General features: G+C 38.3%; 1 protein-coding gene across 4 annotated transcripts in view; it reads left to right on the forward strand.

Moving 5' to 3' along the window:
- The window catches only part of LOC142984672 (uncharacterized), a 102,342-nt gene that overhangs the window by 33,051 nt on the left and 48,400 nt on the right, over nt 1-20,891 (forward strand). For all 4 annotated transcript variants that reach the window (XM_076132444.1, XM_076132427.1, XM_076132453.1 and 1 more), the window contains exons 2-3: nt 14,865-15,008; nt 15,605-17,367. In XM_076132444.1, coding sequence (XP_075988559.1) covers nt 14,865-15,008; nt 15,605-17,367 — 1,907 coding nt within the window. The remainder of the gene's footprint in view (nt 1-14,864; nt 15,009-15,604; nt 17,368-20,891) is intronic.

The following is a 20,891-nucleotide window of genomic DNA, read 5'->3' on the forward strand; positions in this document are numbered from 1 at the left end:
TATGAGATTCACTCACAATTGAACTAAATTGAATGTCACATTTATTATGTACCACTCTTTTATTTATAAACCTAAAGAACAAAAAACTAATTTTGCCGCGGCTCTTCGCTGCGGAATTTAAAAAAGAAAAGTTAAACTTTTAAAAAGGAAGCCGACGTTATTGTTACATTGTAATTAAATAAAAGAAAACAAAAAGAAGAATAAGTACTAGCATTAAATCTGGGCCAAGACTTAGCATATTTTAATTTATTTAAATGAACAAATTCATAAAATAACAAACATACGTAAAATCACGCCTTCTTCCCAGGGTAGGTAGAGCCAGAACCAGAGAATAAATCTAAAAAAAAAAACTAAAAAATTTGCTCATTCCTTTACACACATCGCTTGCCAACTTAACGATTAAAACTTTCTACCTGGCTCCTTAACCTGAACGCAGTCGGTCGCGACAGGTAAAAAACCATAACCTTTTGCGAACACCGTGGGGTTGGTAGTACCGTAGTACCGCAAGCAAGGTTGCCAACCGTGACCGGCTAGCGGTTGGTGAGACCGGTAACTCGCGCAATGAGAGAGATCTAATCGTATTGTGTTGTGGTAAACACGGGAAGACGTGATTAACTATGGAACTAGCACAGACTTGCTCTTGCAAATCTAATTTCGTTTGACAAATTGCGAATACAGTAATCTATAGATTGCAACACAGGAAAAAAACATTATTTACTTACGTAAAATGTAACAGTTATAACAATTGCAGCTCATTTTTTTTTAGACTACAAATACGTACGATCTGTATAGGCGGACTTAATGGCTGAAGCGTTCTCAGCCAATCTACTTTTCGCACAATTTTCATAAAACAACATCAGTATAGCAGCCAGAAATTTTAGAAATGCTCTAAACTTTCTTCATCAACAATCTGTCAACCTGTAGCTCGATAGAGTGATGGCGTCATTCAAAATCACATTGAATAGCACTCCATATAAAAAGAAACAAAAGCAAGACGTTCCCAGATTGTGAGTGGCACATACAAGTGGCGAGAGAACGTTTAATAAGCGACAATTTATTCAATCGCAATTGTCTCACGCGCGTCAATTCACTCATGTGTACAGACTCTGTAGTGTTTGGTATGTGCTATACTACCAAGTGCTATAGTCTAACAACTAAGTATATACTTCGGCATGTACGATATATTTAGATTTTAATAAACAAACTGCCCGTCCTGCCGTAACCTGGTTTTGAAAGTAATTGTACAAAAAAACTTTTACAATTTTACACATAAAACTTCATTTTCAATTACTATCAAAGTAATATCCAAATTAGTTGGATCATCAACATACAAACAGCGGCAGACGACTTTGTTTTATACTGTGTAGTGATAGTTTCGTATTTATAAAAAAAGTAGCTGTAGCAAAAATGTTACTACCCGCTGCATAAACCTGTGTGTCACTTGCGTGAAAAGCACGCTTCCGTTAGCCGCGAACCTAGGATACAACGCTCTCTGTTAAGTTGTTGGACTATACCAAGTACTGGCAAGATAGGAATTCTTACTCGACTACAGGTGTACATGTTTTATTCTAATCACGAGTATTCCTCGCTCGTAATGTCCTTTTTTGATGTAACACGCCATTTATAGAAAACTAGCTGACCCGCGCAACTTCGCTTGCGTCACATAAATTTTCCCCGTTTTTGTAACATTTTTTACTAGTACTCTGCTCCTATTGGTCGTAGCGTGATGATATATAGCCTATAACCTTCCTCGATAAATGGGCTATCTAAAACTGAAAGAATTTTTAAAATCGGACCAGTAGTTCCTGAGATTAGCGCGTTCAAACAAACAAACAAACTCTTCAGCTTTATAATATTAGTATAGATATTCTCATTCCTCAATATTGTACTTACTTCTGTTGTCTGTGTTAAGTAATGATCAATACTATATTGAATGTTATAATGACAATTTGTAATTTAAAGTAACTAAGTCAGCATGAGCGAAGAAGAAACTAAATCTTATTTCTCTTTATTCCGAACACATTTTTCTGTGCGATTGGTAAGCCGATATCTAGTTTCTTATACGCAGTTTTACATTTTTTTTTTACAAATCTATCAAGACAATCAATATTCCCTGCATTTTTTCGCCCGCTGCAGGGCATTTTCCCTCGTGTGAAGATCATAGATCTAAGATAAAATAAATGGCAATTTCAAAAACTTCCAGTAACAGCCTTTCAACACATCAACCAGTAAATAAAACAAATAAAACTAAGCCTTAATAACTGCAAGCCACTTGGGCTCCAATTATCTCTGGTATCGCAATGCTCACTTTCGATTTTGTAAGTTGCAAATAACTGATGATTGAAGCAAGCGGTCATTGTTCTAACACGCTTGTTATGTAACATCTTACTGGTTGATTGTTTTGGGTTATCGACTTGTACTTGCTCCTGGGTCATGTGTTTTGTTTGCTAAGCGATTTGCCTTCGGTAGAGAAGAAATTATTAGTTACTAGAGGCCGCGACTTCGTCCGCGTGGAAACCCTTCCCGTGTAAATCCCGATCCTTAGGAAAGTCCAGGATAAAAAGTAGACTATTTGTTATTCTGGGTCTTCAGGTACCTATGTACCAAATCCTAATCGGTTGAGTAGTATTTGCATGAAAGAGTAACAAACGTCCATACATACATTCTTACAAACTTTCGCATTTATAAAATTAGAAGGATATTAGTAGGATAATATATATATTAATAATAGGGCCGGGCCTTAGCCTGACTTAAGCCTAACTGAAAAAAGGTGTTTTTAAGTTAAAACTAATAAAATGCAATTTTCGTGGCATTGTTTATTTGTGTACAGTCCAAAATGTCGTTAAACCGTACATCTTTTAGGTAATCAAGCTTATAATAACTCTATTTAACGTCAACAATTTGGAATTTTGACTAGCAAATCTAGCAATATAATATGTACTCAACTGCATTGCACAACGTGAACCAAAACAAACATAAAGTATTACTCAATAATGTCTATAACAATAACAAGAGCATTCCGTCTGCATTCGTACAACTAATCTCTCCACTTCCGCCATTCTTTACCCATTTACATCACATTAAAACGACGACACAAACCTTTAAATAAATCATTGTTGGAATGCAATGGCGGCCAAACTATTTAACAAAACATTTCGTATAGAGAAGTTATAAAAAGTGTAACAACAAACTCTATCTCTACTAATATTATAAATGCGAAAGTAACTCTGTCTGTCTGTGTGTCTGACCTTTCTTCATGCCTTAACAACTGTTCTAATTTAGATGTTTTTTTTACAATTTAATCTGAGACCCGAGAAAGGATGTAAGATAGTTTTGAACGGTAACTTTACCTACAATAAGCATTTTTTCTCCACTGTATCTTTATGGATAATAAGCCAATATAACTATAGATCACACAGACGGAGTCACCGGGGTAGAGCTGTTTAAAACAAATAATTTTTGGAAAGCAAAGGCGGCCAAACAATTTTACAAAACATTTCGTAGTAAAGGGAAGTTATAAAATATCTCACAACAAACTCTATGGCTCTATAAAAGTAGAGAAATGTAGAGATGTAGGTTAAGGGATATTTCGTCATCACTTGGCAACAGACACGGTTTTTGGTGATCCGCTTTTTGTTTAGAAAACTGTTTATGTAGATTAAAGTCTTAATAAGACTTTTTCATACATTTTTGATTACTGCACACAGGATTCTATTGTTACTAGGCTTCACTTTGGTGAAGCCTAGATAGATTTTGTGAGTGTTATTTTGGTATTCTTATTCTAACAATCCAAATGTGACTAAAATTTACATCAGAGCATCAATTTAATATTATAATAAAACTAGCAAATTTATCGCCATCCAAAGTGGCAATAACAGCCTTTTAACCGATACAAACCCTCTTATTCATAAACACACTATAAACCTATTTTAGTTAAAAAACTAATATAATATGTTTTCTCTTTTTCATTTCGCCAAAGAGTGAAAGAAACAAAACTCTAGCCCTAGCCCTTCATAACTTTTATATTATGAGTAAGAGGGTAAGTGTTTATTTGAAGTAATATCTATAGCCGCAAAGTCTTTGAACTTCCCACATACGCAAGTGTACGGAACCGTGGCCACTCTCGCTGCACATACAAAAACCATCAGTTCCCATGCCATCTACCGTTCAGTTTAAAATAACTTCGTCGTGTAGTCAACAGCAATCTCAAGATAATCACCAGCTAACTTTTTATACTATTTCATTACGGCACCTTCTATTTTTACATTTTTATGTGTGTCTGTTGATGGTTTTGTAGTAATTATTTTAAAATATGATCACATCTAGATAGAAACGATGTTAACTGCGAGGTCGCGGGTTCGATGCCGGAGTCGGACAGTGTGATTTTGGTGATTTTCTTATTAATGTTAGATTATTCTAAATAGTAGTCCAGAGTCTGATAACGGGCCCTTTTAGAGACTAACATTGTTAATGGCGATAACATATTTCATACAGCTCTGCCTTCATCTTTGGTATAACAGGCGTGATATATTATGTATACATATATGTATGTAGGTTCGAAGTCAGAGCCTCCTATTTTTACATTTTAATGTACATGTAGATAGCTTGATAGTAATTATTTAAAAATATGAACACGTCAAGATAGTATCGTGATAACTGTTAGTAAAGATATTTTGCATTTTAAAAGGTCATTGTGAAGTTTATTCCGGTTTGTTGATTGAAGGTATGAGTATTTAAAAGTGAATTTCGAGAAGAATTTCTACAGGAAGCTGTTTTACTTTGGACCAATGAAATGACATGCAATTCTGATTCAATTTACCTATATAATAAAATCAAAGCCTAAAATATACGGAAATCAATTATTTATGTGTTAAACCTAATAATTAAGGTAATAAAATACTTACACCTAAAAAATAAACAGTCCGCTTGTTATTCCGCTAGAAATCACACTTCTCAAGCAAAACCCACCATTCTAATACAATATGGAAGAAATAAAAAGCCAAAGATATAACAGCAACAAAACAAGCTAGTTTATCCTCAAGAACAACTCCTGCTTAGGAAGTAGATAGCTAATATGAATCGTTGGGAACGTGCCAACCGCGCTCTAACGTTCGTAGCCACGGCAACATAATAATGTGCCAGTTGTGCCACTATTTATGCCGCTTCTAGCCACTTTATTGCCGTTTTGACTCATCATCTCAGCCCTTTCGTTCATTGAGGGTGGTCTGTTCACTAGATAATAAACTTAGTTGTAATTTTGTTGTGAATGAAGACTTGTTAAGTACTTAGTTGAAAATTATTGTTGTAGGTTCATATCTTTAGATCTAATTTATAAATCAGACAATTTCATTCTAAGCTTCTGCAATAAAAATATGTCTGTGGATCTTAGTTATACAGTAATAACCTGATAATAAATACTTCTTTCACCTAAATGGTGAGTGGTGATGAATATCAATTAATGATAATGATTAACCAATGATTAAAATAGATTGTGTTATGTCGCTTCTGGAAAACCTCTACGTCTTCATTTCACATCAGCTTTTGACAGGCTACCAAAGTACCAATAAAAGTTTTGCATAACTTGTAAAAATTATTCTAACACACAAATATTGTCATTACGTCTATACTCATAATCCCAGAGATCCACGCAGATCTGGTGCAATCCCTCAGCGATATGAAGCAATACCGGTACATAGGAAATGATTGATCGTGCGCGGGCGCAAGTAACGTAACACGCGGATATCCGAGCCGATAGATAATCTATGTGCAGTCACTACATGTAACCGTTATGTTATACATTTCGTCATGGTTCCTTATGGGGCGGAAAGCATAACTTATGCTCCTTGCGTAAATGTTATATATTATGAGATGTACGTGATATAAGTGTAGTGGTTAGATGTAATAGTACTATATTTTGAGCGACACACCATTCCTGGGTCGGCTTCAGTTTATGAGATCTGTTGGTCGATGTTCTGAAACTTTCCTATCATACGAGTTCCTTAATACGAGAGTTCTTTAAATCAACACTAAAGCAATAAACTTGTAGGAATGTTTTGTAAGTAAATGTTAAAATTATTAGTAAAAAAAAAATAGTCATGGGAAATGTCTTCTTACCCTTGTGGCGTGCTACAGCGACATATCATAGATGTAGCTTGTCATTTTAATATACGCCAGTTCTTTCCTTCTCCTTCTTTCAGTAGGAGACCCTAGTCCAGCAGTGGGACAGTCATGGTTATATAAAAAAACTTTACTTTTGCAAATCAACGTTCACTACATTATATTTCCTCTTTCTCAGTCCTGTATTCAGTATCCCATATAGACAGGAGTCTAGTTCGTCACTGTCTATTTCTGGGCCCATCGCGTTGTCATTTCCTGCCGTTTCTACTGGGTGGTTGTTTTTGCCGATTGCTCATCAGACGTCTTAGGGCGGCTTATAAAAAGCATGTTACTTTTATCCAGCTTTATAAATATTTGTTTTAAAATATAAAAACAGAGTCGAATTTGTAAAAGGCTACTCTACTAAGATTAATAGTAATTTCCAGGTGATATATCTTTACAAAAAAATAATTTAATTCAGCTTGCATTTTGGTAAAACGTTGGAAAGTAATCCAAGACAGGGATCGAATATTTATAAAATCATACCCGTAGTTTTCTAAATTCTGAAACTTTACTACTTATACGATGCAAACGACGAAAAGATTCTTCTGTTTTGCTCAAAGATCTCTTGTATTTTTCTTTTCACTTCTTTCGTAACAGTTACTTGTTTCAAACACAAAGGTAGTTATTACACTATATTTCTTAATTTTGTAGAGTCTAGATGTAACTCATATAGGTATAGATTAATTGGCATCACTTTCAAGCCCGATCTGGCACCGCTAAGCCCTTTGTTCAAGTGAACAAAGCAAGGCCTACTCCTTGATTATAATATTAACATGACTGACAACCCTGTCATATTGTTCTGTAGGAACTTAATGATGTATAATTTCAAATATTTGTGAAGCAATATTTTGTTGATATATTGATACATATGGCAAGTCTTTTCTATGTGGTTCAATAGTAAAAATGGTCCATGTCAGTCATGTCATTAGCAATGAGACAAATGTCATGGGTTTGATTTTCACATAAAGCAATTGCCAATTCGTTTATTTATGTGATCCACAAATCCTGTCCAATATATATATTTCGTGTCCTTTGACTATTGTTTTATACATTACTAGTAAAAAGAATTAAGGTATATGTTATTTTAAACAAAACATCATTAATCGTGTGGTTGATATAAATAAACACTCCAAAAATTAAAAAAATATTTGCCTCGCTTAAATCAAACCCACTAATAATACAGTAAGCTCTACATCTAAACCCACTGCGCCATCGAGAGCAAATTACCTCTAATCTATATTTCTTTTACAAACCGAGAATCAAATCGAGGCCACCCGTTACAACTGACATAAAATCAAAACATAAACTGTAGAGTAATCAAAACTGTATTGTATTAAAGTCGCCATTATGCATTTTACGATACCTGTTACGTATTAAATTAGGTCGTTGAATGAAAACAGTACACAATGAACATAAAAATACGGCATGGTTACTTTTTATTTTATTTTATCTAGCCTCTTTATTTGTCCCACTGCTGAGCAAAGGCCTCTCTCCATTTTTACATTAAAAACTATTTATTACGCGACTTCGTACGTAGAAAAAGTTTCCAGGGATGAACAGTCACCTATAATGTTAATCTAATTTACAAACTAGGTATTTGTGTTACAAAATTCTTCATAGTCTTTTTAGTAGTTTTTGCGTAAACGAGTCGATAAACGTCAACAAAATCATATTTATCTATCCACACGTGGGTTAAATTACCCGTGTATGTATCCATTCATACAATATTTCGCATTTGTAATATTAGCTAGTCTATGCTTATATCACAAATGGGTAAACATTTTTTCGCAAAATTTCACTTTTCTAGTATGAGTGTAGACTAGGATTAAGTTCTAAAATAACATTATTACGGTGGTATTAACCCAGATTCGCACAACTCTTCCACCCGGAACCGCATAATAATATTGTAATATTTCTATTTCTATAACGTGGCGTAAAATTAAACTATTTTCACATTGATGTGATGATATCGTGAGAATTATTCGATATCACAATCATTTATATCGGTTACTGTTATGAGCTATGAACTCGTTGACTTTTTTATAGATAGATTGGACATTATTTATGGGCATCGATGCTATTCAAAATTCAAGTATTTGTGAGTTTTTACAGAGCTTCAACTTTGATAAATAAGGCCTCAGGATTTATTGTCCCTTACATATACCATAATATAGATCTATCTATTGGTCTGCTATTCTCTACAGCTAAACCACTAAATCGGATTTCATGAAATTTCATTTAGAGGCAAGAAGGCCAGGGGCAACTAAAAACGACAATATTGTACTCAAACCAAATAATCATTATAAATTGAAATCTTAAGCATGTTTCTTTAACAACGTTCGATAACGATGTTAATTCATTACCCGTGCCAAAGCATAAAACATCTATCAGTTTTTAGTTGTTCACGTTTTAAGTTATTAAGGTATTTATCCTGCTTTCACATTCCTTTAGTCCCAAACACATACAAATAGTACTACAAAAATTGTGTAAAATCATAGAAATGATCGTAAAAGTGTAACATAAGGCAATAGATCCGTCACAGTGTTCGCGTCGCCCAATGAACTAATCATTGGAAGCAATCACCGCGACGACACGCCGCGACGCACAGTCCGCGCGCATTCCTTCCATCCCTAATTAAACGTTTGCACAATTATCCAGACTATGTTTGCATTTCTAATTACAGACGTTTGTTAATCGATCGGTATGGCTAATTGCGTAATTTAAATGATGACATATGGTTTAAGAATGAATAAAATCTTCGTAATTTGTAGTTTTCGTTGATGTTCGTTTAGTCCCGGGACGCGGTAGGTCCAAACTTTTACATTTTTATTTACTAATAGTAGTTTATTTTTGCATTCCGGGAATAGAACATTCAGAGGCTCTCAGAATAGGTATGCAACACTAGTTCTCATACAAGGTATATTTACTTTGCGTCTGTTGCTTGCGTGTTTGTAAAAGTCTCCGCGACACAAGAGCAATTTAGTGCGGGAGTTGTCCTCTAACAAAACAAAAACTTTGGGCTTGTAAATAGATTAGGCAAAGTGAACGTGCTGATCAGATTGTAATTACTATTTCAACATTTTTCATTTTAAAAGGCACTTAAAATGTATCTTCACATCTAATCTGAAACGTATCCAAAGATAAAAACCCGATGCATAACAAAGTTAACCGTAGTGTGACAAAGTTGCTCGGGCGCTGGGTGATTACTATGCATCCTGTTCGACGCAGACTGTTCTAATCACCAGGCGAAGGTGAACCGGAGTCAAACCTGTACCATGTACTGTGTACACTCAGGTTATAAACACCAATGTTATTGCAGGATAATATTAACTGGAATAAACATGAACATAGTATATGAAACGCAATAGTAGATACCTACACTTCCTACTTTTCAAAATGTGACGGCTAGAAGCAGATAATTATTGGTACAAGAATATTTTATACAATTTAAATTAGGCTACTCAAAGTGTGAAAGTACTATTATAACCCCGCTACTCTGTCCGCGGAAAAGTCTAAATCCTTTCTGTTTTAGGAATAGCTAATTCCTCCGCCGTATCTTATCTATAAAACAGCGTCTTTTCAAACGACTTCAAGTAAACAGTTTGGGAAACTCAAACAATTACACAGAAAATCCAGGAAAATCTGCCATTATTTTACGACACAATATAATATTTCCATATGTATAAGCAAAATACAGTTTAAATTAAATACATTTGTAAGTACAACATTCATATTCTGAACATTTACATATCAACGTGCCCACAGGTCCATTGTGAGCGAATACAGGCACCTTATTTAAATGCATTAAAATAATCGTGACCGTACACCAATCACATGCATATGTAGATAATAATCGATAACAATGACGTCATTTAAGCCGAAACATATGATAACCCTTTATCTTTGAAAATATCGGAGAAATTGACAAAATAAAGGACTTGTTTTACACGCAACTAATGCGTGTAGGAAATTGCAGCTAAAGGCAAGATTTGTCATTTAGAGCGAAACCTAATTCGCCTTTTAAATAAGCTTACATTCGGAACTAATATTATCTTCGTAGCTCGGGGCTAAAAGGTTTTGAAGGTAAAAAAATTATAATATTTGTGTTGTGTTGATAGAAATTCCGCCAATCATTGACCGATTTTTGATTTACATTATGCAAAAAATCCTTTTTGCATTTTATTTAGTTGAAGAATTAACGAAATTTTGTAAATCTTTTCAATAACAATTTATCCTTATGTTATAATTATACTGGCTTTGCGTTCAAATGTGGTCTTCACCTAAAATGTCTTTGTAAAAACTACTAAAAAGTTTCTCTATACTTATTTTGTCTTAATTCCAAAACTACTTATACAATGTTGATGTCATCGCACTATAATTAACTTAAATACTATTTCCAATGAACCGAACACGAAACGTAACAAGCTGTGTACATACAAGGTAACCGGTTTTTATCGGTAACAGACGGTAATCGTTAATATTCGGTTAAACTAGGTCTTATCCGTTCCAATCGATTAATTGTCAAACCAACTTAGGCTAGGCTAGGCGTAATAAGATTAACTACAATAAGCCTACTAGATTAGGACTATCTCGTCTATGCTACGGTAAAAGAAAGAGTGATAAATAGTTATATGCTAAAAACATATGTCTTTAAATGATCTGTAATTAAGTGATTAAATATGAGTCGATATTCTGGGATTTTTCAAATCTAAATATAAAAATTATCTGGCTATTAGCCTCGCCATTATCTGTATAAGTCTTGGTTTTCCAAGAAATGACAATTGACATCCATAACCGATGGATATAATGAATGAAATAAGCTGTGAGAGTAACGCTTTTTTATCTTTACTTATCCAAAGGAAAAGAAAATTTCAATGTTAATGGTTATTAAATCCCCTCCCCGCAAAAAAAAATACATTGATCTAATTAATAAATAACACTTCTACTTAATTAACAAAGTAGATCAATACAAAACACTTAACATTTTGAAACATCGTTATAACATTGCACATCATTGCACTAGAACATCTACTAACACAGTTTTGTACTGTACCTATTATGTCTATCAAGCAATTTGCCGTAAGCATTAAGTATTACGGATTCCTGCGCACGCAACGTGCTTGGAATCGAACCCTGTATACAGGCCGACCGTTATAACATGCGTCCGTCAGGTGCGGTACACGCTTGACCATACACTGTTCCCACACGGACGGAATTCTTGAAAGCTTTTATTTTGTTTAGAAATATAGGTAATGTTGGGTCAGACATGATGTGAGTTACAATAGTCTTTGAGAGTATGACCTGTAGCGAGTTTACCTACATTCGGTACTATCGAGTAGCGAACTTTTGACAGTTCACATAAGATAACATAGAAATAATTGATCTTAAATAAAATAAATTAATTTTCCACTGATGGGCAAGGGTCCTCTCCCGTAATAAGGGAGGGGTCAGGCCATGAGTCCACCACGTTGACCAAGTGCGGGTTGAGGAATTGATCTTACCTATGGTATACTTTAGAGGCGCTGGTCAGATTTTCATAAAACAAATGTTGATAGATGTTAAGTTGTCTATAATTAACAATAGTAAGAGAAGTATAAGAGACTGATAAAATTCTATAGAAAGAAGCTATAATAAGGACCAATTTCGAACAACAACTGTAAAAGTAACATTAATCGATTAATTTATCCACAGATAACATCTGCAAAAGATGAAATACAGACCAATCATTTAGAATTATGACTGCAATATCCAATAAGCTAGTTATTAAACTCATAATGAATCGCAAATAAAAGTCAGTCGTAAACTGAATAGATATTTATCTAACGGCACATTACACATCGTTGCTTTCTTAGGATTCTTCGGTAGAAAGGTGCAAAATGATCGCTGTCACACGGCTCTCCGTGTTGGCTGTCGATTGATAGAGCATCTTTTATAAACATAAATAAGAAAAAAATACTTATAAGGATGTAAATCTGTAGCGCGATTCTGTATGACTGGCGGTCCTGTATGACAAGATGAATGTGAATAAAGTAAGGGAAGTTTGTAGAGATTGTACCAAGTGGCGTTCTCTGGTCTCTGCCTAACCCTACAGGAAGGAAGCATAATTTTATGTATGTATGTATCTGTAGTGCGATTCTCAACAGTCTGTAGTAACGAAATTTCGGATTTCATTCAAGATTTGGAATATGGTCATCGTTGCTTTCATTTAGTTTAAAATTACCTATCTAAGTATCTTATCTTTTGGAGGGTGGAACCCAAGCGTTTTTCTTGGCTAATTTCTTAAAAAAAATGAAAAACATAATTTACTTGTTTTTATATCTCATGGCTATCCCACTGCAAGGGTCTCCTCCCTAACGAGGGAAGGGTTAGGCCTTGAGTCCATATTGCTGGTCAAGCTATCACTGCTAGTTTCATGTTTATAATCGTTATTTATAAATTCTGGATTACGCGATAAGAATGTTCATTAACATCGTTATCAGTAACTACAACTGATAACACTGATAACGGTTACGTGATTCTGATAATCTGTGTTTAGTATGACATCATTGTAGCGCTCTTACTTTGCCAAATGTGCAGATTAATTTTATTGCTTTTACCTGACTGCAGAAAGTTTATGTATATGTACTTAAAAAATATGGTATTATTTTGGGTTTGAAAATCATATTTTGAAAGAAACGTTGTTATTTTTCACTTCTCTTCTTAGCAAGGGTACGAATTATTATTACAGTCTTAACTAGGTACCTGTAATGTAAAAGTATGCATTTATTTTATAGTTAGTCATTTCAACAGGCTTTCAATAATTCAAAAGTTAGTTACATCGTCACTAATAAGTTGGTTATAGCTAGATAATTTGTAAAAGTATTATTAACATGAAATTGGTCAAATAGAACCTAATTGCTAACTTGCCTAAAATGTATACCGATGCCTATAGGACTCAAACCCACCAAACCTTTAAAATACCTTAATAAGTAAATCTTTTATTCACATTTAATTCTAACTGTAGGATAATTAACGTATCCACACATATATTAAGGTTAACAAACGTGTATAAGTCCACGCGAGCGCAGTTCCGTGGCGCATCAGCTGAGCGCCACCTGGCGGCCATTGCCCTTTACCAACCTTTAGCCGGCCAATGCAAATAACACGATGAATAATTATAATGTCATTAAAATATGATAATTACGTGATAGATGGCTGCTTTTTACCTACCGTGGGATAGTTTTTTTATTAAATTTGCTGTTAATGAAGTGATGATTATCGAATCAATTAAGTTTGGTAGAATAAAGTTTTGTAAATAAAGATTAGAGTGGGTTTTTGTATTTGGATAGGTAGCGAAGTCAAACTTTAAAAGACTGTTATTAAGTCGTTACCTGGATTCGAACTCTAGCCTTACCCTACATGTTCGAGACTTTTGCCCAGCAGTGGGACAGCAATGAGTCAAAAAAAGGTTTATAATATCCAAAAATATATTTCTACATCTAACTATAACATAGCACCTAAAATAAAGGTTTTCTTTCAAATTATTAAAGTTAAATTCATTCTGTATTATCAACAAATGATACATAAAAAGATCAGTGATTAGCCGCGTACTGACTGACCGAGCAGCCTCGCGAGGCAATATCTCGGTCCCACTCATTTGGATCTGAAAGAAAAGAGACTTAGATATTGCCTAGCGAGGCAACTCGGTCAGTCAGTACGCGGCCGTACAAAAACGTAATTGTACACTTTGAAAAGATTTCAGTTTCGTTCATTTAACTCGCTTACTTATTGTTCGATGTGAAATAATTGTTCTTTTTGTGCGTCTTAATTATTTGCTTTTTATAAACTCATTTAGCAATTGGATATACCTACCCAGTACTTGTTTTGGTTGATACTGTAATTAAAATTGGTCTATATTTTAAAAACTATGCACCAAGCGTCTTTAACTTCACAATATTTAATCAGCTAAGTAGAAACTTTTTCTCATGACTATCCCACTGCTGGTCAAGGGTTTCCTTTCGAACGCGGGATCCTGGACTTGAGGCCACCACTCTGGCTAACTGCTGGGGACTTTGCATTACCCTTAAAAAATGTGTTTCCCAACTATTAGGCATGCAAGGGCTTTTTTACTGTATTTAATAAAATATTATCTTACTTCAAATCTGAGAAATTGACTCTTGGTATAAATAAAAATTCGTATTAAAAATTTGAAGTATCAAAACAGAGGTGTATGAACTGTTAGTCTGTATTACACTTACATCACTGTGAAGCAACCAGAGAAAGTTCCATTGTGACGATTAACAACCCACCGTCGTGTGTGTATCTACTTATTATTATAATTATATGCGTGATATTATCCACCATACTTACTTACGAATAGATTTATTCGTAGGCGGCGGACTAACTACATCGACATCATAATTATCATAAACCATTTATTCATTATATAAATTTTATAATCAACTAAAATTCCGTAATTTGTATTTATTGTTGTAAATAAAACTATATAAATTAAGCGTATGTCTTATACCGAAAAGTACTTTTGCTTCGGTTATATTTAATTTGATCTGACTATCGCAGTTGGTAAATGTCTGACAGCGCCATCTAGTGTCGAGTAGAAAAACTAACAGAAATTACGAAGGATTTTTTATACCTGGAGATAATAATGTAAAGATAAATGTGTTACTTTACATAAGCATGCTTAATGTTTATATTTTTGTTAACAGGTGACAATGGCAGCACTCACGCTTTATACCTCGAAACGATAGTCGAGGAAACGAGCGATGATTTGCGATCCGAACGATCTTCAGCCGCAACATGGCTCTCGGATTCAGATGCAGATTCCGTCATACATGTACGAGGCGCTCCAGGTAAATAATTAATGTTATATATCATTTTAATTTATTTTTTATTAATAAATGATAACTAGTAGTTGTAGTGATCGTCAAAGTTTCATCAATAACAACAAATTGTTTTAACAATTTTACGCCAGTCTGCTTGTTAAATATTGTTCTTGGATTTTTATCATTTTTTAACAGTGTAGTAATTAATTTTTATAAATAAATATGTCTTAACATAACGGTGAGTATTGTTTTGCCATCTAGTGGCAAGTAGTAGTACTGATAGAGTCGTGGTAATGTATAATATTAGTTCACTTTTTATTGGATAGATGGCAGTATGTTCAATTGCTGTTACTAAAAGGGTGACTGTATATTTGTATTTTACTAGGATATTCCTAGCATAGTATATTTACATAAATTATATTTGAATCCTTCATTGTCTTTGGACTGGTTTTGGCAGCTACAAAGAAGTTTATCCTACTGCTCTTTTGGACTGCTTCCAACTAATATAAAGAAATGCGTGTTCCCATTCGATGTCACTGTCATTGTCGTCGTCTAAACGGAGCGACGTACTGCGGGACAAGTAAATTATATTTGCAATTCCTGATAGATTTCCCTTTCGTCAGGATCAGAGTGCGACAGCGAGTCGGAGCGCGAGTGGGCGTGCCCGGCGAAGAGGCGGCGGCGCGAGCGAGCCACCTCGCCGACCAGCACGGGCTCGCTGTCGCGCTCCTCCAGCCTCGCGCAGTTCGAGTCCCTGGAGCGCTCGTGCGCCGCGCCCGCCTCACCCAGCCTGTCGCCGGACTCGCTGGAGTCACCTCCGCCGTCGCCGCCGCCGGCACGTGCGCCCGCGCCACGCACCCACCTGTCTGCCGAGAACCTGAGCGAGGACAGCGGCTACTGCGAGCGGTCGCGGCGCCCGCCCCCGCCCGCCGCGTGCCGCCCGCCCGAAATAGCGCACCGGTCCGCCGCCGCCGGCAGCGCGCCCTGCCTCGCCGCGTCGCCCAGTGCCGAGCGGCGCCCGCCCCGCGCCGCGCGCGCTCTGTCGCTCCCCGCCGAGCTCGACGTGTGCGCCGAGCCGCGACGTCACGCCGCACACCGCGCGCGCTTCCGACAAACCTTCGAAGTGTCCGACAGCCTCACCGTCAGCGTGGCGGACCTCACCGCGCTGGACTACCGGGGCGGGCCGCGGCGCCCGCGCCTGCCGCCCCCGCCGCCGCCGCCGCCCCGCGCGCACCGCGTCGTGCCCCCGCCACCCCCGCCGGTCGAAGTGGTCGTCCGGCAACCAACCACCGAATCCCCTGCACGGGAACCTAGTGCCAGCAGTGACTCCACAACGGAGTCGGAACGCGCCTTCGCTCGCGAAATGGAAGCGACGGCGCGCCGTCTGGACGAGACGGCGAGACGAGCTCTCGCCGAGAGCGGTGACTATGACCGCGAACTATCTGTGATGACTGCGAGACGATTGCACGACTCGTGGGGCGCGTGGGACGACGTGCTCGACGAGTTGCGGCGCCGCATGGAACCTCCCTCACCGTCTCCCTCCCCGCCGCGGACGCCGTCCCCCGACCCCATCAGAGAGCCGGCGTTCACCTCCACACCCCTCCGATCGTGCGACGCGCGCGTCAGGTCAACGCCAGAACTGCGCTCGCGAGGCACCCCTCATCGCGAAACTCCAGAAGAACTTCGCGCATCACTACAGCTTGTCGCACCGCCACCCCCTGACGCAGCGCCACCGGTCCGCTCTGTGTCCGCGGGCTCGAAGGGAGTGACGTTCTCGCCGGTCGTGGCAGAAGTCAGCTGGCGAGAGACGAGTACGAGCAGCACGGAGAGCGAGACGAGCGCGAGCGACGACGCGGCCGACGCGGAGGTAGTGGTGGTGGAGGGGGGCGGCGAGGAGGCGCGCGCGCCGGCCGCAGAGCGCGCCGCCGCTATGACGGAAGCGGGCGCGCGCGCGCCGCGCAGCCGCATCGCCGGCTTCCTCTCGCGATTCGCTAACTTCCGATTTTCGGGGCGCAAAGAGAAAAAAACAAGGGGCGCAGGCGCGAACGCGCGACCCTCCGTCAACGGTCCGGCGACGGCGGCAGACGCGGGGCAGGCACCGCGCGGGGCGGCCGCCGGGCCGCAGTATGTGCGCATCCCGCTGAAGGAGGAGGGTGTGTCGCGGGCGGCGGCACCCCCCGCGGCGGGCGGCGTGGCGCACAAGCCCCCGAGGCCGCGCCCGCCGCCCGCTCCGGCGCCCGGCGTGCTGGAGACCGATGTGGACACGCAGCGCACCGTGCTGCACGCGCGCTCCCTGCTCGCGCTCGCGCCGCCCGACCAGCGCGCGCCTCGCCCGCACAAGTCCATGGAGTTCCTGCTCGACAAGGACAGCGCGCAGACAGTCCAGGTGAGCACACTTTCATTCATCGATCCACCCCGGCACCGCTGTACCGCGACGAGCCGGTGCAATGTTTACAAACAGCGCGATCGATGCCGGCCGACGACCGGCGACGCGCACCCCACGCTCGCATCACACAGACACCGCACGACACCTATACCTACGTATTGCACGTTACTTGCACCTCTTTAGAGCGTTTCAATGTAGATACAGTAAATCCCAGTAAAGGCATGTTCTAGCGTTGCGAAACGTTTTTCTAAAACCTTAACAATGTAGGCCGCCTCGGGCTTAGAAATGATCACATCCTAATATCGTTCACAAAAAGAGTGCTCGACTCAGTTACGTGAGTTAATAAGCACAATGCATCAAGTCCGTTAACTGCGTAATAAATGAGTGCTGGCCCCGCGCTATCCCCAGAGGGACATTACGACACTATACGGGTCGCACTCGCGGTTCACACGCGCTCCATTTGAACAGGGCGGAGGTGAAAGTGTGCACATGAAGTATGAACACATCTGCACGCCACACATTATGTTCGCACACCATATCCGTCACAGTCACAACGGTGGGCGTAGCTCTATGTAAATTTATCAAAACGACACGCGCTGTCGACAGATATCCGCAACATCCCGTATACTAATCGATTTTCATTCGTCTATAATGTGTACTCCGCCTATACTCTCCTACAATCCATCATCTGTATAACGCCGACCTAGATAACAACCCTTAGTATCACTGTATAAGACACAGTATAAGAATAAAAGCTTCAGAGGCTTAATAGCTTAGAGATAAGATAACAAAAGCAAGGAACAAAGGGAGCGGATAACGGCGACGATATTTATCCGTAAGCGCCTCTCATCAAACAAAACGTAGGTCAAAGAGTTACATAACCGCCGACATTACCCACACTCAAGGATAACATCGACAGATCAAATTCATTTATTCAAAGTAAAACACCGCGTCGTCGTAATGCGGCTTATAAAACCGATCTTCACGGAAACGTCCCCATATCTCTGAGTATAGAATTACTGCTGCGTTATCTTCTCTACGTTACAGTAAAAGCCTCGTTGTAATCTAACACACGTATATTTTATACGCGTACATCGAACGATGTTTTGATTGACTCCGAAGAGCATTCGACAAAAAGCATTGTACACGTTTCTCACGGCAATCAGACGTAATTTTGTGCCACTTAACACGCATGACATAATCCCCACCGTGTTTAAGATTCCGAATGAAAACTGACGCACTTTTGCGCAGTTGAAGAACGGGACCCTCTCCAATGCACCGTTGCACCTATTTGTTTATTTAGAGCTTCGATTTCTGAGGTAATTGTCGTCCGTGACATACTATTCCATTGGACATGATGTCACTATTCGATGTCGTGAATAATAAGTCGTATATTATTGCGTTTATTTCCTTAAGGTTACAGAAACGTCTCAAGAGATCGTGAGTGTCGTGTGTTACGGCTATCATAGGACTGATTGTTTATACTGTTAATTCGAGAGTTATGTCGTGACATTCTGCAATAAAACAACGTGCGGCTTTTCTCAGCCATGTAAAGATAGCTATTTATTAGTTCCTGAGTTTCCATTTTCTATGGTGGAATGAATTATAGTCTGAGGACAGTACGTTTCTGTGGCCACGTTCCTAATTGAGCGGTATTGCAGATCTATTGATAGTTGGACAGTTGGCCACAGCTATTCAGGCTTCATCTTGCAATTAAATCAATGGTTTCGTTCAGTATGTAAGGCAATAGTTTCTTTTACCGCAACGACGTTGAGTAATCGAGATCAATCACTCTGCACAGCTTCTAGTCACGAGTAACTCATCAAAATTATTCATCGGTTCGTTTTACATTAAGACACTTATAATGGTCCAAGTAATGCTAATAACTAGCTAGATAGCATAGCTAATAGTTAGCTTGCGGGGATATCTGTCACAATTAAAGTCCCGACAGACGGAATTTTTACTTCAACATGGCTAGTTTACGCTACTAACACGAGCTTCTTCCCTCCCACTGTCCTTCAACTAGGTTATCTCCTAATTTTGTGATAGAAAACGAGTCTTTTGTAATATAGACGAAGCCGTAGAATTAAGGGTGTGTCGAAAGGTCTCGTCAGACGATCAATAGCTCCACCCATGATAAAGTTCAATGTGCTTAAAACCTTACTTAAGTACAATCAAGAAAAAACTGTACGAAAATTGAATTCACACGGTTTCTATAACAATAGCATCATATGACTGAAACTCATCATTGTCAAATGACGTTGAAATTGTGCTTCGGAAAAACATGTTATAACCGCTAAATGAGCAAGGTTATTAAAATTAATGCTCAATTTCCTCAGTTTAATAAGATTTTATTAAATGAGGAGTAAGATTAAAATGCGGTTTTAAAGTGCCGGACAAACTGGAACGCGACTGCAATATTAAATGAAGTTACTTTTTAATCCAATCATTTTCACTGACGGAAATTTGAAACAGATACGTTTATCGTTTTCTAATAAGTGATTTCATTAATAAAAGCAATATTAATGTAGTATAACAAGATAACAATATTACTGTTCAATCTCACTTTGAGACTTGATTTTTTAACTTAATTATGTGCCTATTTACTCCAAAATTCTATACTTTTACCCTTAAACTTTTACTTTTTAATTTTGACGTAGATATCAATATACCTTATACAAAAACCGAGCCTTATCTCCATATTTCTTTGGTCTCTGCCTACCCGTAATGAAAGAAGACGTGACATTATATATGTATTTATGTGACTCCATAGATTACTAAAACGTACCAACCGTTCCTCTTCAAAATATTCTATAGTCTATTGTTTCCATAAACAAGTCACCATAACGCCATAATGGCTACTTGGCCAGTGACATATTTGTTCATTGATGTGAATTTCAAACAAATCTCACTCGGCCTTGTCCGACTTGATCAAATTCTGACCTCGTCTGAGATAACTGGCTCTACAAATATTTATTTATGCAGTGCTTTTAACTTGACAACTCTCTATTACCTTTGAAGAGCAAAATAGAAACGAAAATATTGGAATAAAATACGATTTTGACTGTATCCGATCCACTATTTGGTAATCTGTTGTTTTGTAACAAACTTTTGGATTTTGCCAGAACTTTAACCGCGTGAAAAGATTTATGATAAAATCCATAGGACACAATGATATAGACCTTTGCTCAGCATTATGACACAGAATAGGTATCTGTGGACTAAATAACATAAAAATCCATTTAGTAGTTTCGGTGTGTTTGAGTAACAAACATCCAAACTTTCGCATTAATATCAAACATTACTCGAATTTGCGTTTTACTTATTAATTTTCCTTCCTTGTTTATGCATTATAATGGGACATTATTAAATGCAAGTTGAAGTTATTATAATGTTATGGCATAGTCACTCATGTAGTCATGTTACTAAAAGGATCTCCTTTCAAGTTCTAAAACAATTTCTTGTACATCGCTTTAACAGCAATATCACTTGCACGCCATGAATATTATTCGCTTGTTCAAGGT

This window comes from Anticarsia gemmatalis, chromosome 2 (genome assembly GCF_050436995.1).
Source record: "Anticarsia gemmatalis isolate Benzon Research Colony breed Stoneville strain chromosome 2, ilAntGemm2 primary, whole genome shotgun sequence".
NCBI classification, from domain to species: Eukaryota; Metazoa; Arthropoda; class Insecta; order Lepidoptera; family Erebidae; genus Anticarsia; species Anticarsia gemmatalis.